General features: G+C 37.0%; 1 protein-coding gene across 2 annotated transcripts in view; it reads left to right on the forward strand.

Moving 5' to 3' along the window:
* The window catches only part of LOC145660679 (uncharacterized), a 118149-nt gene extending 95877 nt beyond the window's left edge, over positions 1-22272 (forward strand). For both annotated transcript variants that reach the window (XM_081726015.1, XM_081726016.1), the window contains exon 14: positions 10724-22272. In XM_081726015.1, coding sequence (XP_081582141.1) covers positions 10724-11028 — 305 coding nt within the window. In that variant the 3' untranslated portion in view covers positions 11029-22272. The remainder of the gene's footprint in view (positions 1-10723) is intronic.
* Positions 22273-23549: the final 1277 nt, after the last annotated feature.

The raw sequence follows: 23549 nt of genomic DNA on the forward strand, positions 1-23549 counted from the left end.
GCCGATTATACACATACTAACATTATAAGAAATACCGAGCGAATTCGTTATCAACTTATATTCCTACAACAACATATTTATAGACATGCGACAATAATTTTGGACATGAGTGTACATATGTGTTCGGAAACAACACCAACACCTTTTACAGGGTGATTTCTGACATCAAAATAAGACAAAATATATAGACTGAGATTTTTCAGTCTGGTGTGTTTGGAACTCTAAAGGGTCGCAAAACAAACATATGGTCGCAAAGTGAGATGAAATCGCGAAATGAGGTCACGAAGTGGAAATCTAGTAGTAGTAAAAATTATGTTCGGTTAATGTTGAAAGTTGTGAAATTATATTCACGATAAATATACTCAGCTAATACAGTTGCGATAATTAGATACTTAACAGTATATCTTATATCCGAAATAGAACATATTATGTAATCGTGCTCACCAATGAATAAACTTGACTATTTACGAGATTTCTTTTCAAGATGCGAATCATCATTGACAGAAAATCTTCCAACACTACTGAAATCCATGTCAACCTTATATTGTTATTGACTATAATGTGTACAATTGGATGCTTACTTTTATCGTCTAGAAACATGTTATCACTAACAATTGGAAAATTGTACCGTAATTGTTACGAGTATATCGAGTATATCTGATTTTGAAATATCGATCGTTTAATAACGTATTCACTTATTAATAATCAATGTGCCAAGTGTCGTAATTTTAAAATACTATTAATTTTAGAGGCTTCATAATAGTTACATATAATAATATATAAACGCTAGATTTATGTAAATAATTGCAAATGGCATAAATCTGTCCATCTCCTATCTGATGCTTCTTGAGCGTCACGAAAGATGATGCTTCCATTTGTCCAAATGGCAGACCAATCTGACCTATAACTTGAAAAATAGTTTCGTACTTGTATCACTTTTAGATTTTTTTAAAGAAAATATTGATTATAAACTAATTGTGTCATTAATTAATACCATAACCAATAGTAAGGTGATAGCTGTAACATTTTACCTCCACCGCATAAACCTAGCGATAGGTTATTGGTATGTTCTCTTGCGGGAAAAAAATAAACAAAATATTGAAATCAAAGAAATAATCCAATTTATAAAAGTTTGTAGAAAAGATAATTGGTTCTAATTCGAAGATATTTTTTTTTCTTTCTTTCTTCAAAGAGATGGGCTTAGCTGTAAAAAAAACCCTTTTGCTCTTCTTCTTAAATGAAATAAAAATGAGTTCTATACAAATGATTTTAATAATCGTGCAGAATAATGCTATGCAAGGAAGTGTATTCAATGCAATGAATGATACTGGAACAAAATTGAATGGTTTCAGAGTATTTATATCTCAAGAACACAATACAGTAGAATTAATAAATGATGAACCAGGCGCGTATCCAGAAATTTTCAATAGGGGGGGGGGGGTTACATTTTGGGTCAAAACTGAATACAACATAGGCCTATTTTTTGTATGTTGAACATGAATCCAGATATGCAAATATGGCTATTATATATATAAAGCTCTCTCTGAGAGAGCAGAATTGGAGCGGGACTTTAAAGCGTTGCGCTGCAATAACATATTCACTTGTTAAAAGTGTTTGTTGGTGTGTGTGTGTGTGTGTGTATGTGTTGGGGGAGGGGGGGTGAAGAGTGATGGGTCATTCTGTTGCAGATATGCTGTCTTTTATTCTGCATTTCCACAAGAGACAAATGACAATTTCGTGAGTTTTTCTCTTATCGCTGCAAGTACATTAAAAAAAAAAAAAAAAAAAAAAAACTTTGCACTCAATGGTGGAGTGCTGGAGCCGTGTGAGGCCCCCCCCCTAAATACGTCACTGTGATTAACATTCGTAGTATGCATCCAACCACTATCATCTTACACTACACACTAATAGTCCTTTTTTCTGATATGTAGTCAACATTCAAATGTAAACAATAAATACACAACTAAAGAAATAAATCCCCAACATAAATCCCTTTTAAATTCAAATCATTAAGAATTAAAATATATCAGATTTCATAAAGTACGTACATGATTACTTATTTGTATATATAGAAATGAAGACTAGTTATCTTTTTTGCTTGAAAACTAAATACTATCCATCTTCGTATCAATTTTACTATAAAGAAATGAAGGTATGAATCCAGTGAGTCAAAGCGCAAGGGAAACTATTTGGTTTCAAAGTGGATTGGCAGCAGGGTTGGCTGGTTTAAACCAAGGTGGTTTAAACCATGGCTTAAACCAAGGTTTAAACCAGCTGGTTTTTTCAAACAAACCAAGTGGTTTAAACCAAGAAACAAAAAAATGTTCGTAAAAGTGTAAGTGTTTGTAAAATCTTGATGAACACACATTTGTGGGTTATCACGTTTCACTCCCGTATATTAATCGTATTATATTTAGACCTAAATTCCCCATTCATTACTCAAAAATATTATACTACAAAAGCAACTTTTTTATATATAAGTTTATAAATGTTTATTTTGTGATTTTTTGTAGTTGTTATTATTGTTATGTAATTGCAATCGAAGAAAAATTTTAAATATTGTTTCGTTTCAATGTTTACTGTTGATAAAATACATCGAAAATGCCGTACTTTTTTTGTGTGTGTGTGTGTGGGGGGTCATACAGACCCCAGGAGAGGCATTTAGTGAAATAAGTATCTTTGGTATCTATTTATGTATAAATGAGTCTGAGCCAAAGTGGACTCAAATAATTCGTATCTTTATTCACTTTTCTTATTGATATGCAGATTAAGTCGGTGTATTTCTATAATTTGGACCAATAAAAGTCGTTGTTAACTAACTTGAACTAAATTAGTTCTTCTGTACTCCGTAGTACTTTGAAATTGTTCATATGTAATTCTGTGTAATGGTTTCACTTGTGCAACTGTTTATCTTTTTGTCCTTCTGAGTGAGGATTCCTTCGTGAGTGAGTCGGCAGACGTATCGCATTTGCGGCCAATTAGTCCTGGTTCCGAGTTCAAATGGAGGACAATTTCTCTCGGATGTAACTCGAGAAGCGGTTTTTATTCCGCTTTAAGCTTATGTGACCCCTTCCAGCATAACCCGGATGTTGCATAATAACATCAAGGCGAAACAAACTTATTTCTGTTCATATATGATATGAATATATAGAGCAAATTATTTAAACCATAAAAACCTGGTTTAAACAAAAAAAAAAAAAAAAAAACGGTTTTTTTTTTAAAATAAAAACCATGGTTTTTGCCAACCCTGATTGGCAGTTAAGATATTGATGTGTCCTCAGGTTAAATAGTATTTAAAAATAAGTGAGTGTTTTCTTGTTTGTATAATAAGCTGTTATGAAAAATAATAAAGAAATAAAGACACGTATCTTGGCATTTTTTTAAAATTTAATTTAAACAGTATGTCCAGTGGTAAAGATGACTGGAGAGAAATGAAAGACAACACATTGTGGACTGGTAGGTTTTATTCAAAATAGACACCTTGTGAGTCAATACTTGCATTGCAGTGATTATAAAACTTGGTGAAGCAGTATTGGAACTCTTCTTTCGGAATTGTCTTCAAAATCGCGGTCGAAACTTTTAGGATCTTGTGACTGATATCGAAACGCCTTCCTTTCTACGCCGATTTAATTTTCAAAGAGCCAGAGGTCGTATGGAGCTAAATCTGGAGAATATGAAATTGCTCGAGTGCCACGATCTTTTTTTTCCTTCTTCAAAAACTGGCGTACCATCCTTCTCTTGTGCCGGGTGCATTGTCGTGCAACAGACCATGAGCCTTGTCGCTGATATTCAGGTCGAACTCTACGAATCCTGGCTAATAGACATTACAAAACACCCATATTAATATTCGGCGCTCATAGACGGACCGTTGGAAGTCAATTCCTTGTAGATGATGCTTTTGAAATCGAAGAAAACAGTGAGCAGAGTCGGCTTTTCTGTATGCGCACTTTCTTCGGTTTTGGAGAGCGTTAACGAGCTCTGACGCGTTGTGAGCGATTCGTATTGAAAGCACAATTTTCATCATCTGTTACAATTCTTGCAGTGAATCCTGGATCTACATCAGCTGCTTCTTTCACGACTCTGTCGTGTTCCAATCTGCTGTGTGTTTATTCATCATTGAGTGTGTGTGTGTGTGGCACAAACTGCACCTTTCGTTTGCCCAGATTTCCAGTTAGAATGAGATAAACAGTGGACTACGGAATTCCAGTGAGATCCTCGATGAGCCGTGCAGATGCACAAACGATGCTTGCGTACAATCTCTGCCATTGTTTGGACATTTTCGTCAGTTCACCCAGTCACTGCTGGTTGTGGATGGATCGTCTTCAGTGCTCTCCTGATCATCACGAAATCTTGCATTCCACTTAAACACGTTTATACGACTCAGTGCCTTACTGACGTAAACAATTTAAATCATTTGAAATGTCTCTGTTGCACTTTTATCCAATTTGAAAAAGATTTTTTTTATTTACACATACTTAAGGGCAGTACACGCATCTATGGCTTTAAGCTCGTCACATATAAGAGATGATGTCCCTCGACTAGCACACTATCTGTGGAAAAATGAAATGAAATCTTTAAGTTTTACGTCCTACGGTTATGCCGGTCAGGCTAAAGGAGACGATGATGATGAGTAATGAATGAAAATGGTGGAATGAGGAAAGTGGGAAGAAACAGGAGAACCCCGAGGAAACCCACGCACACGGTGTTTGTCCACCACAAAGTTCACTTGGCGCGGGCTGGGATCGAACCCGGGACCCCAAGCAGCAGAGGTGAACGCTGAGCAACCGCTGCCCCACTATCTGTGGAAAGGATGAAGAAAAGAAGTGGTCTGAGACTTATATGTTAGGTGCCATCCCAAAATTTGCCTGGATTGAATTACGAAAACCGACGAAAAACCTCACTCAAGATGACTGGCTCGAAAAAAATATATATATATATATATAAATATTACACATTTTTGACGGAGTAGACCCATCAGGAACCAAAGGCTAGAACATTAGCGAGTGCGCTACGCGGGGCCACTGAAACAGAATTTAAAGTTCGCTCGTTGCTTCATTGCTCCCTTTCTGACCGACGTTCAGCAGGTTGGATCAGTCGCAAGACCCGCACACATCGACCATCGCTGTTAGCGCTTTGCAACTTTGACGGAAATAGTCGAAATGCATCGCTATGTAGTACACGTACTTCTCCATAGATGGTGCTGGTAATTCCGTGAAAAAAAACCCTCTCCCACTGGATATACTATGTAAGCATCGATAATTTCAATTTCCTACTGACATTTTCTTCTAGACCTAAGTTACTTCTGACCTAAGTTACTTGTTGAGCTGTTGACAATTTACGTGTTTGTCTTGTGATTTCTTCATCTACTAGAAATGTTAACCTTTTCTGAACACTTCATAAATGTTGTTAACACTCACCAATCTCTAGAAGAAGGTACTAAAGGCAATTGAAGTTAAATTAAAGTCATTAACGTGCAGTATAAAAATACTTGTCTTCAAAACATCGCCATCATACAATGTTGCCAATTACTATTTAGTTCAAGTCTTAAAGTATGAATAATTGTTAAAGCAGTTTTAAGTATGGGGGGCGCGGTGGCTCAGTGGTAGAGTGCTCACCTCCGGTGCTTGGGGTCCCTGGTTTGATCCCAGCTCGCGCCGTGTGAACTTTGTGGTGAACAAACACCGTGCTCGTGGGTTTTCTCGAGGTTCTGTTTCCTCCCACTTTCTTCATTCCACTCATCTCTCATTCTCACCGTCTCTTTTAGCCTAATCGGCATAACCGTGGGACGTAAAACTTAAAGATTTCATTTCATTTTTAAGTATGAGAAGGGCATTGCGTTATTTTTCAGAGCCATCTAATGTTAATGATGATTCGAAAGGGTTACTAAGTTTAATAATACGTAAAATTTCAGTTTTTGTTAAGGGAGCCTTGATTAACCCATTTGAACCCCAATTATTTTTTTATCGAATTTAATCTTGGTTCCCGTCAGATTGGTAGAAATAAAGGTAAATAACATATTTAAATACATTATGGTTCACGAAAATGTCATGGACCCCTAATTCGGTAATGTTCCATTTTTGGAACAACGGGCCTGAAAGGGTACAGGTTTCTGAAAGAAAATATTTCAATTTAGCCAGGCTAAAGTACTATTTCGGTAAAATTTTAGGATACAGATTTTACAATAATTAGCAATATTCATTAGATACAAAGTATACAAATATTGAAACGTTAATATTATGCATATCCACATAATAACAGATTTTTTTTTCATTATAATTATTTTCCAATACATCACATTCTTGCTACTGATGGAAGTGAAAGAAGCACTTCCATGTTGTGTTGCTTTCACTGTCCACATCTTGATTGTCTTTCTGATTTTATAATGAAATGTCCTTCTTTGTGATATCCCACTTCATTTATTGCTTCTTTGTTGACTGGTCGCAATAGGTCTCCCAACAATTGCTGGTTGTTGAGATTACTTTTGTTATGCGACTTTGCAGAAGGCTGACTTTCATTACATGTACTAGTTTTCGGAGCTTCATTATCCAACAAACTTACCTATAAATTCATTTCTCAGCTGGCCGCTTTGCATTACTGTAAAAGAAGCTTCTCCCTTAGCGGGCCTTAGATAGCCTCTCTATATCTGGTTTTCTTCTTCCGAGAACTCTTCATTTTCTGGTGGTGTAATGACAATATCTGCAGCAAGAATATCTTCTTCGTTAGCAAGTATATTGATAATTTCGTCAATAGTCAATCTGAAATAGGGAGGGAGAATTTAGATTTCTGGGCATCTGTGACCATGTTAGCCCGTCACGTTTGACACTCGGCGAGAACACACTCCAGGGAAAGGGAAGGAAGCGGCCTGGGACATATATGTTAGGTACCACCCCGGCATTTGCTTGGTGTGAACGAGAAAGCCAGGAAAACCTCATTCAGGATGGCTGATCTGAAAAGCTTCTTACACTTTTACGACCGAGAGCCCGCACCGTGAATCGAACCCGGGACCGCTCGCACTCTATCTGAAATAAAACAGTATTTATAGAAATAATTAAAATCCATATGAAGTTGTGAAATACACATTTAAAATATAAAACAACAAAATATTTATTTATTTACAAGCTACCAGATACAGCTCAAAGGCCATTTTACACTGGAGTGATCAACATAATGATAACATTGGGGAAGGAAGTGAAAGGAAGGCGGCCAGGGCCTATAAAATTGTGTAGGCTCCTAATGATTCCCCTACAGTACCTATAAAATATAACTATATAATATGCCTTTATCTATGTCCAAAATTTACTGTTTTTATTACACTGCAGTAAAGTGAAATCAATAATAAATGTTACAAAATGTAATCAGGCATTCTTAACAACTCCTACATATAGGTAAATAAATGTACGATTCAGTGAATGAGCGATCAAGACACCTGCAACTCTATTTGGCTGTCATGTTTCAACTGAAAAAGAGCTGCTTCTTGGCTAAGCGGTTAGCATACACGCCTTTGGCATGGGAGACCGGGTTCGATCCCGGCGGAAGTTCATGTGGTTCGGATTCCACTTTAATGAATAGGCCAATTCTCATATAGCCTCGCTGCTGAAAGGAACGTTAAATTCACAATCAACTCAACTCAACTGAAAAGCGTACTGCGTGGGTGTAACAATTAAATCAATTTTTGTGTATAAATTTCCCCTCATCCATGAGACCAATAAATTCCGAATGTAAGCCCAAAATGCCCTCAAAAGTGGCACAAATGACATCAAATAAAAATACGCTCATAAAATGTACGAAACAATTACTAATTCATGCAATAAAATTGCTATATTCCATAGCTTTATGGGTACATTTACGCCCGTTGTTCCAATAATGGAACAAACAAAATGTAAACTTCATGTACCCGATCGAGCCCGCTGTTCCAATATTGGAACATTCAAAATTATAAAACGCTTTTGTTAATAATAATCATAATCAATTGTTGCATTTCACATGCACTGAAAACTTGATACTTCTGCTACCCAAATAGTATTATATAGGTAGAAAATTCATAAACGAACATAAAGTTCACTTACCTCCTTTGAGACGCCATAATTTGTTCTTATTCAGCGCAACTAATATCGACAGCACACATCGTTTGTGCCAATTCAAGACAAAGATACGTCATTTGCTAAACCATTGGTGCCAAATGAAGAGGTCCATACAAAAATTGTTACCTTTATTCACGTAATATGAAAAATAAAAGTAAAATAAAAAATGTCCCAATTTTGTAACAACGGGTTCAAATGGGTTAAGATTAAGTTCTGGTTCTCTAGTCCTAATAAAGAGAGATTCGAAAGTAGATATATCAGTTTACGAAGTGGTCTTATGGATGATGTGGTTTGAAGTGAATAAATATTTGGATAAGGCTGATACTGCAAGCTCGTAATCTTTAGTATATACTAATATATATATAAGAGTAAATTCACTGATTGACTCAACATCAGATCTCTGAAGCTATTAGGCATAGAATCAAGAAAGTTTGTGCAAAGAATTTTCATGTATCCTAAGCTGTAGATAATAACAGGATTTTGTGAAAAGCGCCCCCTAAAGGAAGAAGAGGGGGCTTGATACATTTCGTTCCCCAGATCTCCAAAATCATTAGGCGTAGAACTTTGAAATTTTGTATAAATATTCTCTATATACCCTAGGCCGACGATAAGAAAGAGTCTTCACTACAACAAAATTAAACTACAGCTAATTTTAGAGTTTTTCTGTCATATCTGCAAAACAAATAAAAATATTCGAAAACAGAAACGTAGTAACTAGACAATACGATTTTGCATGTGATACCTTTACCACAATTCATCTATCTGCTTTTGATATGCCGCTGTTTACTGAACCCGCAAAAAATGCTAACAGTTGTAAATCAAAACCAGACAGATGAGTTGTGATAACGGTATCACATGCAAAATCGTATTGTCTAGTTCACTACGTTTCTGCTTTTCGAATATTTTTGTGTGTTTTGAAGATATTACAGAAAAACTCTAAAATTAGCGGTAGTTTAATTTCGCTGTAATAAAGATCCTTAAGGAGGATAAGAGGGACTTAATTTTTTTTCCTCACATGTTCGAAACTGTTAGACACAGAAGCTTGAAATTGTGTATAAATATTCCCCATGGTTGACAAAATGGTTTTAGGAAATGTGACGCTTAAGGGAGAAAAGGAGAACTTCAAAGTATGTTTTTCCTGTTAGGCATAAAACCTTAAATTTTGTGCAAGTAATGCATGTATTAGAGAGATAATAAGATTTAGTTATGTTGGGAAATTAGCGTGAACGAGGCTTCAGTGAAATCGAACTTGTATCAGCAAGTGTTCTGTAACCAGAAAAACATTTTATAGATATACAGAGATTGTTTCTGATCTGTGATGACGATTTCAAACTGCACTTACCTCAAGAGAAACCATGTCGCCACCATTGAGAGTGCTCAATTTGGTGGGCCTGCAATTGCCCGACAGCGAAGTTTCCACTGTAGGAGACTGACACGCAGTGTAGTCATAGGTCAAGCGGCAACTATTTCTCCTGACAGGCTTCAAAGGTGCGGGGTCACCTGTGAGACAAGGCTCGTTGCAGGAGGCCGAAGGCGCAAAATTCCATCGGTGACGCATCAGGGGATTTCACTGGAATATCTTTAAATGGAATGGCACGAATTTTAGTTTCTGCTGCCATTTGTTGGAAGAAGCGGGTTGAGCGAGATGTGTGAGTTGACGCCTTGTCTTGATGTACCTACATACGATTCTTGTCCCTCCCGTAGAGATGGGGAATGTTATGGCGATAAACGGGTATTAGGACGTTAGCCTGATAATATTATTCCGAATTCACTTTCGTATTTTTGGCTACACGATGTTTGGTCAGCTTTCACTGGTACGAGTATCCAGCAATGATCAAGAAACCTGTACCAAAACTTTCCTTGCATTCAGTGAACAATCTTTGAAAGTCCCTCGCACGTGTTAATCGATAAAAAATTGCACGTGGCTTGTGACAGTCATCCAGATAAACATATGCCTCCTCCAGTGTTACAAGAAACTTCCACTTTTCACCGTCTAGGTACCGCTCATACAGCTTTCGACAGTTAGTGCGATGTTCCCGGATGTCTTTGACAAGAGTTTATGAACACGCCCCTTTCGTCGCTTTACCAACCACAAATCGCGGTGAATGATGGTGTACACTCTTCAGTGATGTCTGTAGCCGGTTCGATACTCCTTTGTATGGGTAGATTCTCCCTGGTGATCAGAGCCCCGATTTCCCGAATTCTAGCTCGTGTGCGGCTAGTGGCAGGCCAGAGGTTGGCCTGTTTCTGCTCCACAGGAATCATCCCACACCTGGCCTTACCCTACCTCTTTCAACACCCGTGATGTCATTTTTGGACACAGTGAATCCACACTTCTTGGACAGTTTAATAATGGTACTATAACTGTAGTTCATGTCGGAAAGGGCAGTTATGTAGCCCTCCCAATAAGCACTTATTATCGGCAGCATTTGTTCCGAAATGCACTTACCACACTTGTCACGCACAGTCAGTGGTCCAAGGTACCCACACGACTGGCAGCTTCCATCTCCTCCCGCTTGGTGGTGCTGCATAAAATGTGTAATTTCGTTACCATAGATCGGAAACATCCTCTGTATATACTTTACATATTTTCCACAAACCTTTTCTTTCCGTGCAAATACTAATTGCTTCGTGTTTTCCAGGCAAATACCATGGAATGGACCAAGAGGCATATGAAGAAGCAGTCACGAGAGAATGTTTGGAAAATAATTCTGATGAAGACCAAGATAGTGAAGATTACGAATCGCAAAATAATGATGATGATAACATTTTTAATTTAGAAATGGGTCAAATGACAGTGTACAGACTTAAAATTAAATGTACATGTAATCCTGAAGATATAAAAAATGGTAAAAAATGTGCAACAATTTTGCCATATGAGCAGCAGAGTTGGCCCGCACACATGGGACGCTTTGGAAATGGTTATTTCTTGCCGAGACGGGTATGATAAGGAACCAAATAAATTAATTATTTTGTACAGTGATTGCTATACCAAAGATTTACATGCAAAATTTATCATGCACTGAACTTTATACATAATTGTAATATAAATATATATATATATATATATAAGAAGAAACGTTTTTAAATATATTTTTACACTATATTAAGTTATTAAAATATAGAATTAGTGTTTCTTTATGAAATACTATTTTCATCTATCTTACAGTGCAGTTGCAGGGTATTATTTTCGTAAATGTAAAAGAAGAATAACAGAGGCATGTTTTATAAAATAATACGTATATAGTTGGAACGAAAGGATTCGGAAATTGAATTTCCTACCAGAAACTAATGAACACACGAAATTTGAAGCATTATAAAAATACTTCATAAGCGCTTTCGCTCAACGCTTCATGAGATAATGGAGGGAAGAAGTAGGAAGAAAAAGAACAGAAAAGCAGCAGTGAATCGTCCAAGTAGCCGCCATCTTGCAATGAGGTCACTTAATTGTTTTGCAAGGTTGAAAGTAGAGAGAGTTTCAGGTGGACTGAGGCAAAACTAAAACAGATTGCCCTGAGATTAAGACAGATTGGAAAAAGAAAGAATAAAAAATGAAAGGAATATGATTATGTAATATACGAGGGTAAGTCTAAAATTATCCGCAGTGTAGCCATAAATTTCCTTACATTGTTCATACTGACATGCTGTTATGGCCATGCTATGAAAGTGTTGATCCTAATCCCTCCATTTGTTTTTCTTTTGTTGCAGATAGATCATAGCCACTCCATTAAAAGTTTGCACCAAAGAGGAGCAGCGAGCAGTGATCCGGTTTTTGTGGTCGGAAGGTGTATCAGGGGTCGCAATCCATCAAAGGCTTTCGACACAATATACGAATAGTGTTTACGAATGGATTGAAAAATTCAAAAATAGTCGCATAAATGTGGGGCCGGACGACCATCCTTCCTCGTGCGTAACACTTATGCAACCATTTTTGAATGTTTAAATCAATTCGTAGGCACTCCGTTGCGGCAAGACACTGTTCCCGTATTGTTTCGAAATGCTTTGATAGATTCCGGTCCCTAATACACGTTCCGACCACAAAAATCAGATCACTGCTCGTTGTTCCTCTTTCGTGCAAACTTTTAATGGAGCGGCCATGATTTATTTGCAACAAAAGGAAGACAAATGGAGGAATTAGGACCAAACTTTCCTAGCATGACCACAACAGCATAACAATAAAATAAATGACGACAGAGATCAGTATGAAAATATAAGAAAAGTTATAGCTACATTGAGGATAATTTTTGATTTACCCTCGTATATATAGTTAGTATAATCAACCATTGCCAATCCACTGGAGAAGGTCTCTCCGCAGTCGTCTACTTTGGTCAATTCTTTCCTACGTTACTTCGCAGAGCTTGCTGATTTTGTCACACGATTTGTATAAGGACGTTTCGTAGGTGAGTTTTTTTTTTTGTTTGTTTGTTTGTTATATATATAAATCCTGTTAATGATTGGTTTTGTCCTCCGATCACAATTTTTTCTTGCAATGTGTTCAGCGCACAACTATTTCGATCACTTCTATTTTCACGGGAATAAAATTCACTTTTCACTCCTATCACTTGGTAATCTACCACATGATTCTTTCCCAGATAGCATTTCACTGCTATTTTTCTGTTCTTCAATTGTTGTTTCTTTTTCTTTCTTAATTTCATCCTTCTTTATTTCTTGAAGCGTTTAGCGATATATTTGACATTTGATAATATAACGTGGCTTAATATATTTGATAACATAACACGTATTGATGATGCTTTTGCTATTTTGTGATACTTCATTTTCCATTTCCAACTATATATTTATATTTTTCAATCATATAAAACAAACCTAATGAAATCATACGCCTTCAGTAAATGTAAAATTTAATCAAAAAGAAAAATGTTCATAAGAAGCTTATATGTAAATTCTGTCTATGAAAAAGCATGAAACAGAGTATTTAAATTCTTTTTTTTTTTTTTTTTAAAAAAAAAAAAGTAGCATCACTTCAGTGATACGTACTTTGAAGTGTTTGTCATTTTTTCGTTCTTTCTCTGTTTTGGACACAAGTTGAAGTTGTGCAAAACATTCGTCGGTCATCAGAGTGTCATGTAATACTACCGTTTTGATTGTGTACTGTAGAAAATTTGCAGGCCAGGATTTTGCTATTAATTGACGTAGGTTTGTACGATGGGAGTCTGTAACCAGTTTAGGAAGGTTAGAGATACACAATACTAATCGGTATATTTGTATAATTATTATGAGTTCACATTCCTTATTATGAGGTGGATAGAATTTTTATAATTATTTGTACGTATATTACAAAAGTAAAATTGTACCTTGTGAAGTCTGTGTGTGTATATGGTTTAGTTAAGAGACATTCTAGCATTAGTTTTGAAAAAAGAAAGAAAGAAAAAAAGAAAGAAAGCTGTGTATGTTATGTTTATGTTCAAATCGTATATCTTTTTGTCCACTATAACAATTTAGTCAACTATTAGATTACTAAATTGTGAAATCAAAATAAATTAGAATAAACTCATCTCTCGGACAAAATCTGGAGCAGCCGATTCAGTTTAAAAGTCCTGCTCTGTACGGAAGAACGCCTTTCCATTATCCATGGTAATCTTATTTTAGATTATTCGAAAGTGGTGAAATGAAAATGAAATGAAATCTTTCAGTTTTACGTCCCACGATTATGCCGTGTAGGCTAGAGACGGTGATGATGAGAAATGAATGAAATGGTGGATGGGAGGAAACGGGAGAACCTCGAGGAAACACACAATTAAAAAATGTTGAATTTACTTTACTATAATGTATATTCGCAGTGTACAGGTATTTTACACTGTCAGATTGGATCGTATCCTTGATTAAAAGTACAGTAGGTTCTACTGAATTTTCCTTTTTATTTTGTAATATAATTGTTGATATTACTCCTGCATACTGAATGTCGGAACTTCAGTCAGCAACATAAAACCGTTATTGTTATTTGTTCGTTAAAATGAGGGATGAATGTGCGAGGGTCGTTCGGAAAGTAAGTTGCGATTGGTTAAAAAAAGAACACCAAAGTAAATTAGAAGAATTTATTATATACATCTGAAAACTACTATTTGCTCTATTTTTCAACATAGTTTTCATAAACATTCAAGCACTTACCATACCTCTGCACTAGCTTCGATATTCCATCAGCATAAAAATCTCCCGCCTGTGCCTTGAGCCAGCCTGTAACCTCTGTGTCACTATGTCGTATAACACAGTCCTGGAAATTTGTGAAAATTCATCGGAAAACTCCGAGATTGTGAAACGTTGGTTTTCACGAACTTTTCCATCAATTTTCTGAACGAGTTCATCAGTGACCACTGATGGCCTACGTCATGAATGTTGGTTCATCCACTGTTAAATAAACGAACCCATTCACGAACAACTCCTTCACTTATTATACCTGGTCCATACATGGCACAAAGTTCCCAATGAATAGCTGCTGTCGATATTGTTTTGCCGTAACAAAACCGTATAACAGCTCGCACCTCGCATTTGGCGGGGTTTTCTCTTGTAGCACACATTTTGAGACACTACAAAGGTGGAACTAGTGATCAGACAACCTTCACTCTACCACGGCTGGATGCAGGTTGATCTACTGCGCACGTCTGTGCAAAGATGGTAGCGCTTCCCCCACTACTTCACACAGAGTGAGCAATCAGAGGTTATTTTCCGAACGCGCGTCGTAATTGAAAATGTAGTAACGAAGGAGTATGGAATTTTAAAATATACCAGCTGTATCAAAAGTCCAGGACCATAAAGTAACTCCGTTATAAATAAAGGTACGAAGAATGAAACGTTGTTGGAAATAAGTTAGTTTCAGTCTAAAACGGTGGAATTTTTTCCACTCCGTCATACATTTGGGCAGCACATTGTTAAGGCACCCTGTGTTAAATAAAAAGTGACCTTGTCAGGTGAGCAGGCTCTTCTCTTGGGTCCTCACTATAACAACAATATAGTATTGTTTGGAAATGGATTTGAGGAATTGTAGGTTCCTCTCACATAATGTGTAAGTTTCCCGTGTCATTTTTGAGTGCTCTTGCATTCCGTTCGATCAACTTGCTTTATCATTAAACATACAGCACCTTCCTAGTGTGAAGCCAAAAATTCGACCATTGTAGATTGAAAACCAACTATTTCCTACAATCGTTCTCTCTTTCCATTATAACTACTGATTTTGTCTTTCAATAAGAAAACCATCTAGGGGGGCACGGTGGCTCAGTGGTAGAGCGTTCACCTCTGGTGCTTGGGGTCCCGGGTTCGATCCCACCCCCGCCAAGTGAACTTTGTGGTGGACAAACACCGTGCTCGTGGGTTTTCTCGGGGTACTCCCGTTTCCTCCCACTTTCTTCATTCCACCATTTCACTCATCCCTCATTATCACCGTCTCCTTTAGCCTAACCGACATAAGCGTGGGACGTAAATTCAAAGATTTCATTTCATTTCATTTCATTTCAAGAAAACCATCTATAAAGGAATAGGACGTATGTGCTGAGGGAGCAAAGTCAAGACTGAGTTCCGATAAGGGGGAATTTGTGGTGGGAAATCTAAGCTAAGCAACGCACCGGGCGGCAGTCGCATCCGAGCTCTGACGCAGTGAGAATCACGCGTGACGCAAAAGTTGCTGTTGAGTTTTTGTCACGGCAGAGAACATGAGAAATGGAGCGTTTGCTGGAGCAGCGCTACGCGATTAAACTTTGCTTCACCTGGACAAAACCGCTTCCGAGACGCTTACCTTGGTCAAGGAGGCTTACAAAGACGACGCCCTGTCAAGTTTCCAGGTTTTCCGGTGGTTGATAGAGTTCAAGAATGGGCGGAAGAGCATTGAAAACCTGAAGCTGTCTGGACGCCCTTCAGCGAGTAGTTTGGACAGAAATGTGGCCTAAGTGAAAAATCTTCTGGACTCCCAACTGTCGGTCGCTCGGCGACCTCGGACACGACTGCCGCCAGGTGCATTGCTTAGCTTAGACCCCCCCTCACCACAAATCCTCCCGCCGCGGAACGCACTGCTGGCGGCTGGAGCGCCGTGCGGCTGCTAGTCTTAATACATTACGGGCAAACCCTATGTTTTATTTTAAAAGTCAGCTTCTTAAATTCGGCCTGTGACTGCAAGCATTAACGGTAATTGCTGAATTTAGTTTTCCCTATGCTTTGATCAGGACTTAAAAGAATGTGATGGGTTACGACCATCAAACGTGACGGATCTCAGTCTCCTATACAGGTTCTTGCGGTCCTTAAATGTCTCTCAGTTATATTTTTATATTTACTGGTAGAGGGGACTCCCTAGCGAGTAGGAATCTGCCGGTGTTGGCGCCTGAGCGCTAAGGCAAGCTCATTTCCCCTTTTTGGTTCCGAGGCACAAAGTACTGAATCCTACAGCACGACCACGATCTGGTGAAACCTAACTCAAATCTTGGGATTCCCTGAATTCCAGAGGAGGGTTGCTACTTTCTGGCCCTTGCCTACCTCAGAGCCTTTCAAAAGCCATCCTGAGGTATCACGTGGATGTACAGTTTAGCGTGATACCTGAATGATGTGAGCTTCATCTGAAGTCTGATCTACAATAAAGAGAATGCTTATAATTTAGCCACATAGCAGCTTCTCATTCAATTTTGTTCTGCTAACTAACGTAATGAAGTTAAGATCAATTAACAGTTTAGTCTCCGTTTCATTATTGCACCAATTTCTTAGTGAAAAGAGAGATCGATTCTTTGCATTTTATTTTGAAAGAAACATTTTCTGCATTTTGTTTATCAAAGAAAGTTCGAATACTTCTTTCAAAATTTTCATACGAGTTATCTCTCTCTGTGTGTGTATAACCAGAAGAAATCTGTTTCATAAAATGTTACAAGTTTTTAATAGTGTGTATAATTACACAGGGTGTTTCAGAACAGCATCGACAACGATTAGGAGGTGATTCCTGTACGAAGATAAGACAAAAGTATAGACCAACCTGAGTGCACAAATTATTCCTTTCAAAGTTACAGGCTGCCGAAAACATGAAAAAAAAAAAAAAAAATAACTTTAAAGGTCCATAACTCCAAAGCTACGGGACCTACCTAGTCGACTCAAGACTTCACTTAGAAACTAGTATGTGCCCTATGCAAATATGCATATTTCGAATCCTGCGGTACTTCCACAACAATTTTCATGTTTCTATAGTTTCAGAGTGAAGCCTTGACCCGACTACAGTAGGTCCCATAGTATTGGAGCTATGGATCTTTAAAGATCATTTTTTTTTCTTCATATTTTCGGCAGCCCATTACTCCGAAAGGAAGCATTTGCGCACCAAGTATGGACTATACGTTTTGTTCTATCTTGCTGTCAGGAATCACCTCCCAAACGTTGTCGATGTTGTTTTGAAACACCTTGTATAAACCAATATCTCCACTTCTTTTGTTACGACTGGAGATTTTAAATTATTTTCCTGTGTATTATTTTTAAACTTACATTCCATAAATTTACAATTGACGTGATTAGATGAAAACCGTATTCATATTTTCAAGTGATGTTGCATATTGTAGTAGTGTTTGTGTTTCCCAACATTTGAAATGATATAGAAAAACACTTTTAACCTTGTAAGATTTTTGAAAAGGGTGACTGAAAAACAATGATAAGCAGATATGAAAATCAAAATCTAAAATTTCACGTCAATGTTAAGATCTAGTGTACCTTTAAGTGAACCAACTTCTAACATTTATCTTTATCAAGTTTACTAATCAAAACATTTCTTTTGTTAACGACTGGAGTGAGTTTCTTTTTGAATGTATTATTTGTAAATATTGTAATATTGCCTGTAACATAAATTTGTCAAGTGTTCCGAAATTGATTACCCATTTAGAAACCGATATATTTGTTGTGTTTTCTGTTTTAGTGTTCCTTCATGTGTGTTTCTCAAAGAAGATTTTACTGATACAAACTTGCTCCGTATAAACTACAATATCAGTCTTAACATTATTTGCATTAGTAGTCAGGCCGGCTCTACCATATATGCAACACGTGTATTTGCACGGAGCGGCAAGATCTATCATAACTATATTATTTAAATGTTGGAAACAGACTTCATGATGATAATAATTAAATTTACTAATCTGACCTTCTATTTGAATACTACATTCATAAATCATGTTTAGATCGCATTAGTTTAAAGTCACATGGACAGTGCTAAAGCAAATGGTCAAACAAATCCCAGAATGAATTGCTTGATTGTTGTCAGACACAAGAACTCGATTCTCGAACAGTAGCGGACACCTCTTCTATTTAGGTAGTTATCACAGTTATAATATGAAAACTAGTCTTGTCTTTGTCACAAATAAGTCCTTATCATTAAAGGCGAAAACAAGTTTTTTTTAAAAAAAATTAACTTATTTTAAATTAACAGATGTAGAAGGAAAATCAAGCAATAAAAATAAAAGAATTAGTTCCACTGGAATTGAAAACTTATATATTGAGATTGAAACTCGATATTGAATTCTATAAAAAAGGATTACCATCTCCTTTGCATGTGTGTTTGCTTTATCTTTCACTAACATAATAGATTAAAAAAAAAAAAAAAGACATAACGAAATTGTATTTGTAGTGTTTATACCTTTCTGAGTATAGTGCTCTTTCCCTCCCCTTCGTTCATGATGGGGTACCATACTTAAAATCGTGGCTTTTATGGTTTGTTCTTTCTGGAGAAGGGGGCTGAAAATAATAATATTGTACGCGGCGGCAAATTGCCTAGAGCCGACCCTGCTAGTAGTGCATTTAAAAACAGTATGAACACTTTGTAATAGAGTGCGTATTTACAAATTCAAGGTTTTTCCTCTCCTTTCATATATATTAACAATGGAAAACTAAAAATTAATCTGTGTTATTTGTGCCAAGCCATGCAGAATTTGAAGAAAGATTTATGATCTCAATAATGTGAGTTTATTTGCCTTAGCATTATTAATGTGGCGTATGGATTCTATATCCTCTGAGTGTAAATGGATTCTGTACTTTCTGAGTGTAAAATATATTAATTATTACCCGATAAATGATTTCCTGTCAAGTTGGAGTCGACTTGTACAGTCAGGGACAAAAGTTCTTTCCGTTTGGTAAAATTTATTTTAGGAATAACAGTGGTATGACTATATCGTACCGAAAATTATATTCTTTTTAATTTACTGAAAACTGTACTCAAATTGTCCTTCCATTCTGAAGTTATTTACGAAACTAATTTCATCAAACGAAAAGAATTATGACGCTGACTACACATGCTGAAATGAAGAAAGTGTGTAGGCGTCGTGAAAGGGCGCATCTTTATTTTATATATGAGACAATAGGAGTATCCAAAAGTCAATGTAGTACAGAAACTATTCATATTTGTAAAACATGCAAACGCTTTTGGTCAGATTTCGTCAACGGTAAATATCAGTCTTTAAATTGATGTAATACGGACTGTCGTTTTCTTCTATTTTAACACTACCAGTTCCCACCTCATACTGACGATACCACTGGTCAAATTTTGTTAGTTCAAAATGTAGCCCCTCAAATTGATGAAATTGGGATTTCGGCATTTTCATACATTTTAATTGAGGGGTAAATTTTGATAAGGGCGTAACTAGCAATTCTCCAATTTTTCAGGAGAGCAGAAAAACAAACGCTCTTATCCAACTAACCAATGTATTCACACACTATTTTTGGAGACAGGCGTTCGCTACGGAGCAGAGATATTACCTTAACACCACCTAGACATATGCGGACGTGCTTGAACTTGCCGAAAATATGTATAATCTCATTTTACCGGAAATAGGTCGATACGCCCTTATCCAAATTACCCCTTCAATTGTTTTCGGGATAAAACAGTGAACCTGGTCTATTATTACTCCACAATACGGTCCACAGTTGTTTTCTGTTTCCACCTTAAATACATGAAACCTTATTAAAATAAACCAAACCATTTGGCGACCACGCCATCTGTTAGCGATTGGTGGAACTACGCCCAGCCTAGCAACGAGCACGTGCTCAGGTATATCGGGAGCTTTCGAGACCTAGTGGCCGTCCCATCTTTCATTCACGCGACTCCCCAGTCTGCCTCACGACGCCAAAAATTTGGAAGCACCGGCCGGGAATCGAATCCGGGACCATGCGAGTGTCCCCTATCTCATTAAAATACAATAATGTAAATATAGTAAATAGTCTAGCAGGAAAATCTATTACTTAAAAAAGAAAAAAAAAAACTCTCTAGTAATATAAATTTATTGAGCCTTATGCAGAGTCGTTTCGACGTATGATTAGAGTTATACTAAAGGTCTGACTACTGCAGGAAACATATGTTAGTCGAACTCTTTCGAATGGCAGTAATCGCACGTCAGAATGACTCGCATAAGGCGCATTATATCTATTCTTGTACTTACCTTCTGATTTTCCCAAGGAAGCTTTTTAACCAGATAATGTAATTCCTTCAACAGCGAGAAATGCAAAATGAGTTCAGCTACTTTCTATTGACTATCCTTTGCAATCTTGTGAATAACAATTGATTATTATTATTTTGAATATTAGGATCAATATACTTTGCATGTTTTCAAAGGATCTTCTAGGATTTGAACGAAGAGAATTCTCATTTACTTCCAATTCCGATCTAATAAATGAAGTTTATTCAAAACAAAAATCGTAATGACTGGAACATTACATTTTGCATTTGTTCTTTTCTAACCACATCTGTACATATTTTCCACCAGATTTTTTTTCAGTAATCATCTCATGATTTCTTTTTATTCTGTATATTTTTCTATTTAGCCGCATATTTCTAATTACATATCACGCTCTTACAAATGTTGGATCACAGTCGAGGAAGGAAAAAACTTACGCCGTTTTGGCATTAATTGAGTACTGAAGCCATTTCCACCGACTTAAAACTATTTAAGTCGAAAATATTAACCCCTTAATATACCGATTATTTCTGAAAGAGCGTTTCAATTTTCATCTAATTTTTTATTGCTAAATTTTAACAATCACTGGGGGAAATTTAATGGCAACAATGAAGTTACTTTTAATGAAGGTAAACAATGATATACGTAGCCCTAAAATCTTCCTTTAATAAAATCTCGAGTATTCTTGTCAGAAACGTGGGGAAACTATCATTTTCAAGCTTCTAACTTTGCACAGTTCAACAGTGATGCCCGAATATACTCGAGGTTTTATGTTAAGATGGTAATTCTATCTTTAAAAAAGAAAATAATAATAATAATAATAAAACTACGATATTCACAAAGAATGTGCTGGTTTAGCACCATCCATATCGGAGGGTGCTCTCACATAACTATTTCGCCAATCTGTAATCAATCTCGAAAATTTTAAAGGGACAACCTCAATTTTACGGGCTTGTTTCTAACGTTTGGAAATTTAGCAGAAAAAAAAAGTACAGATAGGAAGGATTTCAGTTTTCTAGTGATATTCTTATAGGGATATTGTTTTGTTTAATAGCACAAAGCTATAGTGGAAACAATCCATGTCGGAGTTAGATGTCTTGTTATCATGAGAGGTCCCCTATTGGAATATGAGGGTTGAAAACCCGACTTTCAACAGCAGGGCTCCATGAGACGTGGGATCCGAATAACATGAGCTTCCACCGGGAATCGAAACACAGACTTCCGCGCCAAAGACGCGTTCACTAACGTCATAGCGACGGGGACTCTCAAGAAGGGAGGAGTGTCGTGGTTTTCCTCGTGATCAGTTCCTTGGTTAAGTTTTCACTGAATAGGTTTGAATATGTAACATTTTCAACAAAGTTTTCTCAAAATAGGCTGGAACTTAAGGAAATTCTTATTACTATATTTGTGAAAGTTAATCACAGACGTCTTTTATAAATTAAAATATTACCATGTTTATATTGCTAAGAATAGCATGTTCTTAATACTCGAACCACTTTAAATCCTGTTCTAAATATATATCCTCATATTTTGTGATGTTCGATTGCTTAAAATCAAATGAAATACATAAAACAATTTTGTATTAAAAGGTTGTTACTCTTGTCTACATGTGTTAATGTTTAATGGAGCGACATCTTTTGTGTATCATGCCTTCGAAATCTTTTATAAATATTCAAATTCTAATGTGTTTAAATGTTCAAATTACTGTTCAATATCAAAAAGTATGATTTATAAAACAACATGTTTAAATGTGGATAACAATGAATAAATTCCTGGTCATACATTATTCCTGAGTTTCATTCAATACCATTTCCATGTTGTTAATATAAGTCGGCATTTACGTGGTTTATTCAAGAAGTATCATACTTCTTGGAGATAAAAATAAATGGCAGGATCAAAAGTGGGAACATGGTAATTCTAGCTTCGTTTTATTCACAACCTACGAGGGTTGATCAGGAAGTAACGTTACAAAGCCTGCAGTGAAACGTGTATATATTATTTTATACAACTGTAAAGGAATCAATGTGTCTTTGCTTCGATTCACAAAGACTGTTATTAATAATGCATTGAGTTATGCAGACAATGATGTTGGTGACAGGTTTCTATTAATTTTATTTGTGTTTTGCGGAGTTTCTGTGTAGAGTGCTTGCGTCCTGAACTGTCAACAGTCAACTGGTTGTTGTTTTGCTACTTCAGCAATTTATGAATGTTATGTATTTATTGTAATAAAGTTACGAGAGACACCTTCCTGACTCCTCCCAACACCTACAACCACACCTCCTATGACGTCTGGGACTCGCTTTCGATATCAACCAGAATAGTCACCGAGCCTGGGGGCCCTCCTTAAATAGCCCCGGTTACTTCCGTCTCGAGGAGTAGCGATATAGATTTGAAGCCGGGAGTAACGGTGCGGAGTGGAAGCTAATCTCGGACTTCTCCTACGATCTGGCGGATGCCCGCGATATCCCGCCAATAGTCCAGGACCAGATCCATAGCAAGATACCAGGAGACCAGAGAGGGAACAACGCACGCCCGGACGTCATGAAGGTACACCTTCCCTAACCGATAAACCTAACCCTAACCCTGTCTCTCTTCTTTTATAGAATTTCTTCGTTATTAACTCTAATATCCTAATGATCTTCTACTTCAAAGGACAGCCGTCCGAATCCAGTGCCTATGAACTGAGCTAAATTCCCCACTTTAGTTCTTCTGACGGCTTGTGTGTAGGTGGAGTTTCCTTTCATTTTCCCTCCCCCACACACCCTTTATATGGTGGAGATGTGGCTTTTTACTCTTTCTTTTTATCCCTGCTAGTGTCCTACTTGGTGGAGAATTGTTTTTACCCTGACAGTTCTATCTCTGCATGTTTTTAGGTCAATCTTCTAATAGTGCATGTTTTTCTTGTTTTCTTTTCTGGCCAATAGCTGTTGTTGGAGCAGGCATTTCAGTGCCGAGTCTAGACTGGTTTTCTTGCGGGAGTGTAGCACACGCACCCCGATCGAGACCAGTTATTGGGCGTATCTCCGCAACAGACGGATGGTTTCACCAGAGTGGAGGCCAA

Source organism: Thermobia domestica, chromosome 9 (assembly GCF_964235325.1).
Source record: "Thermobia domestica chromosome 9, izTheDome1.hap1.1, whole genome shotgun sequence".
NCBI lineage: Eukaryota > Metazoa > Arthropoda > Insecta > Zygentoma > Lepismatidae > Thermobia > Thermobia domestica.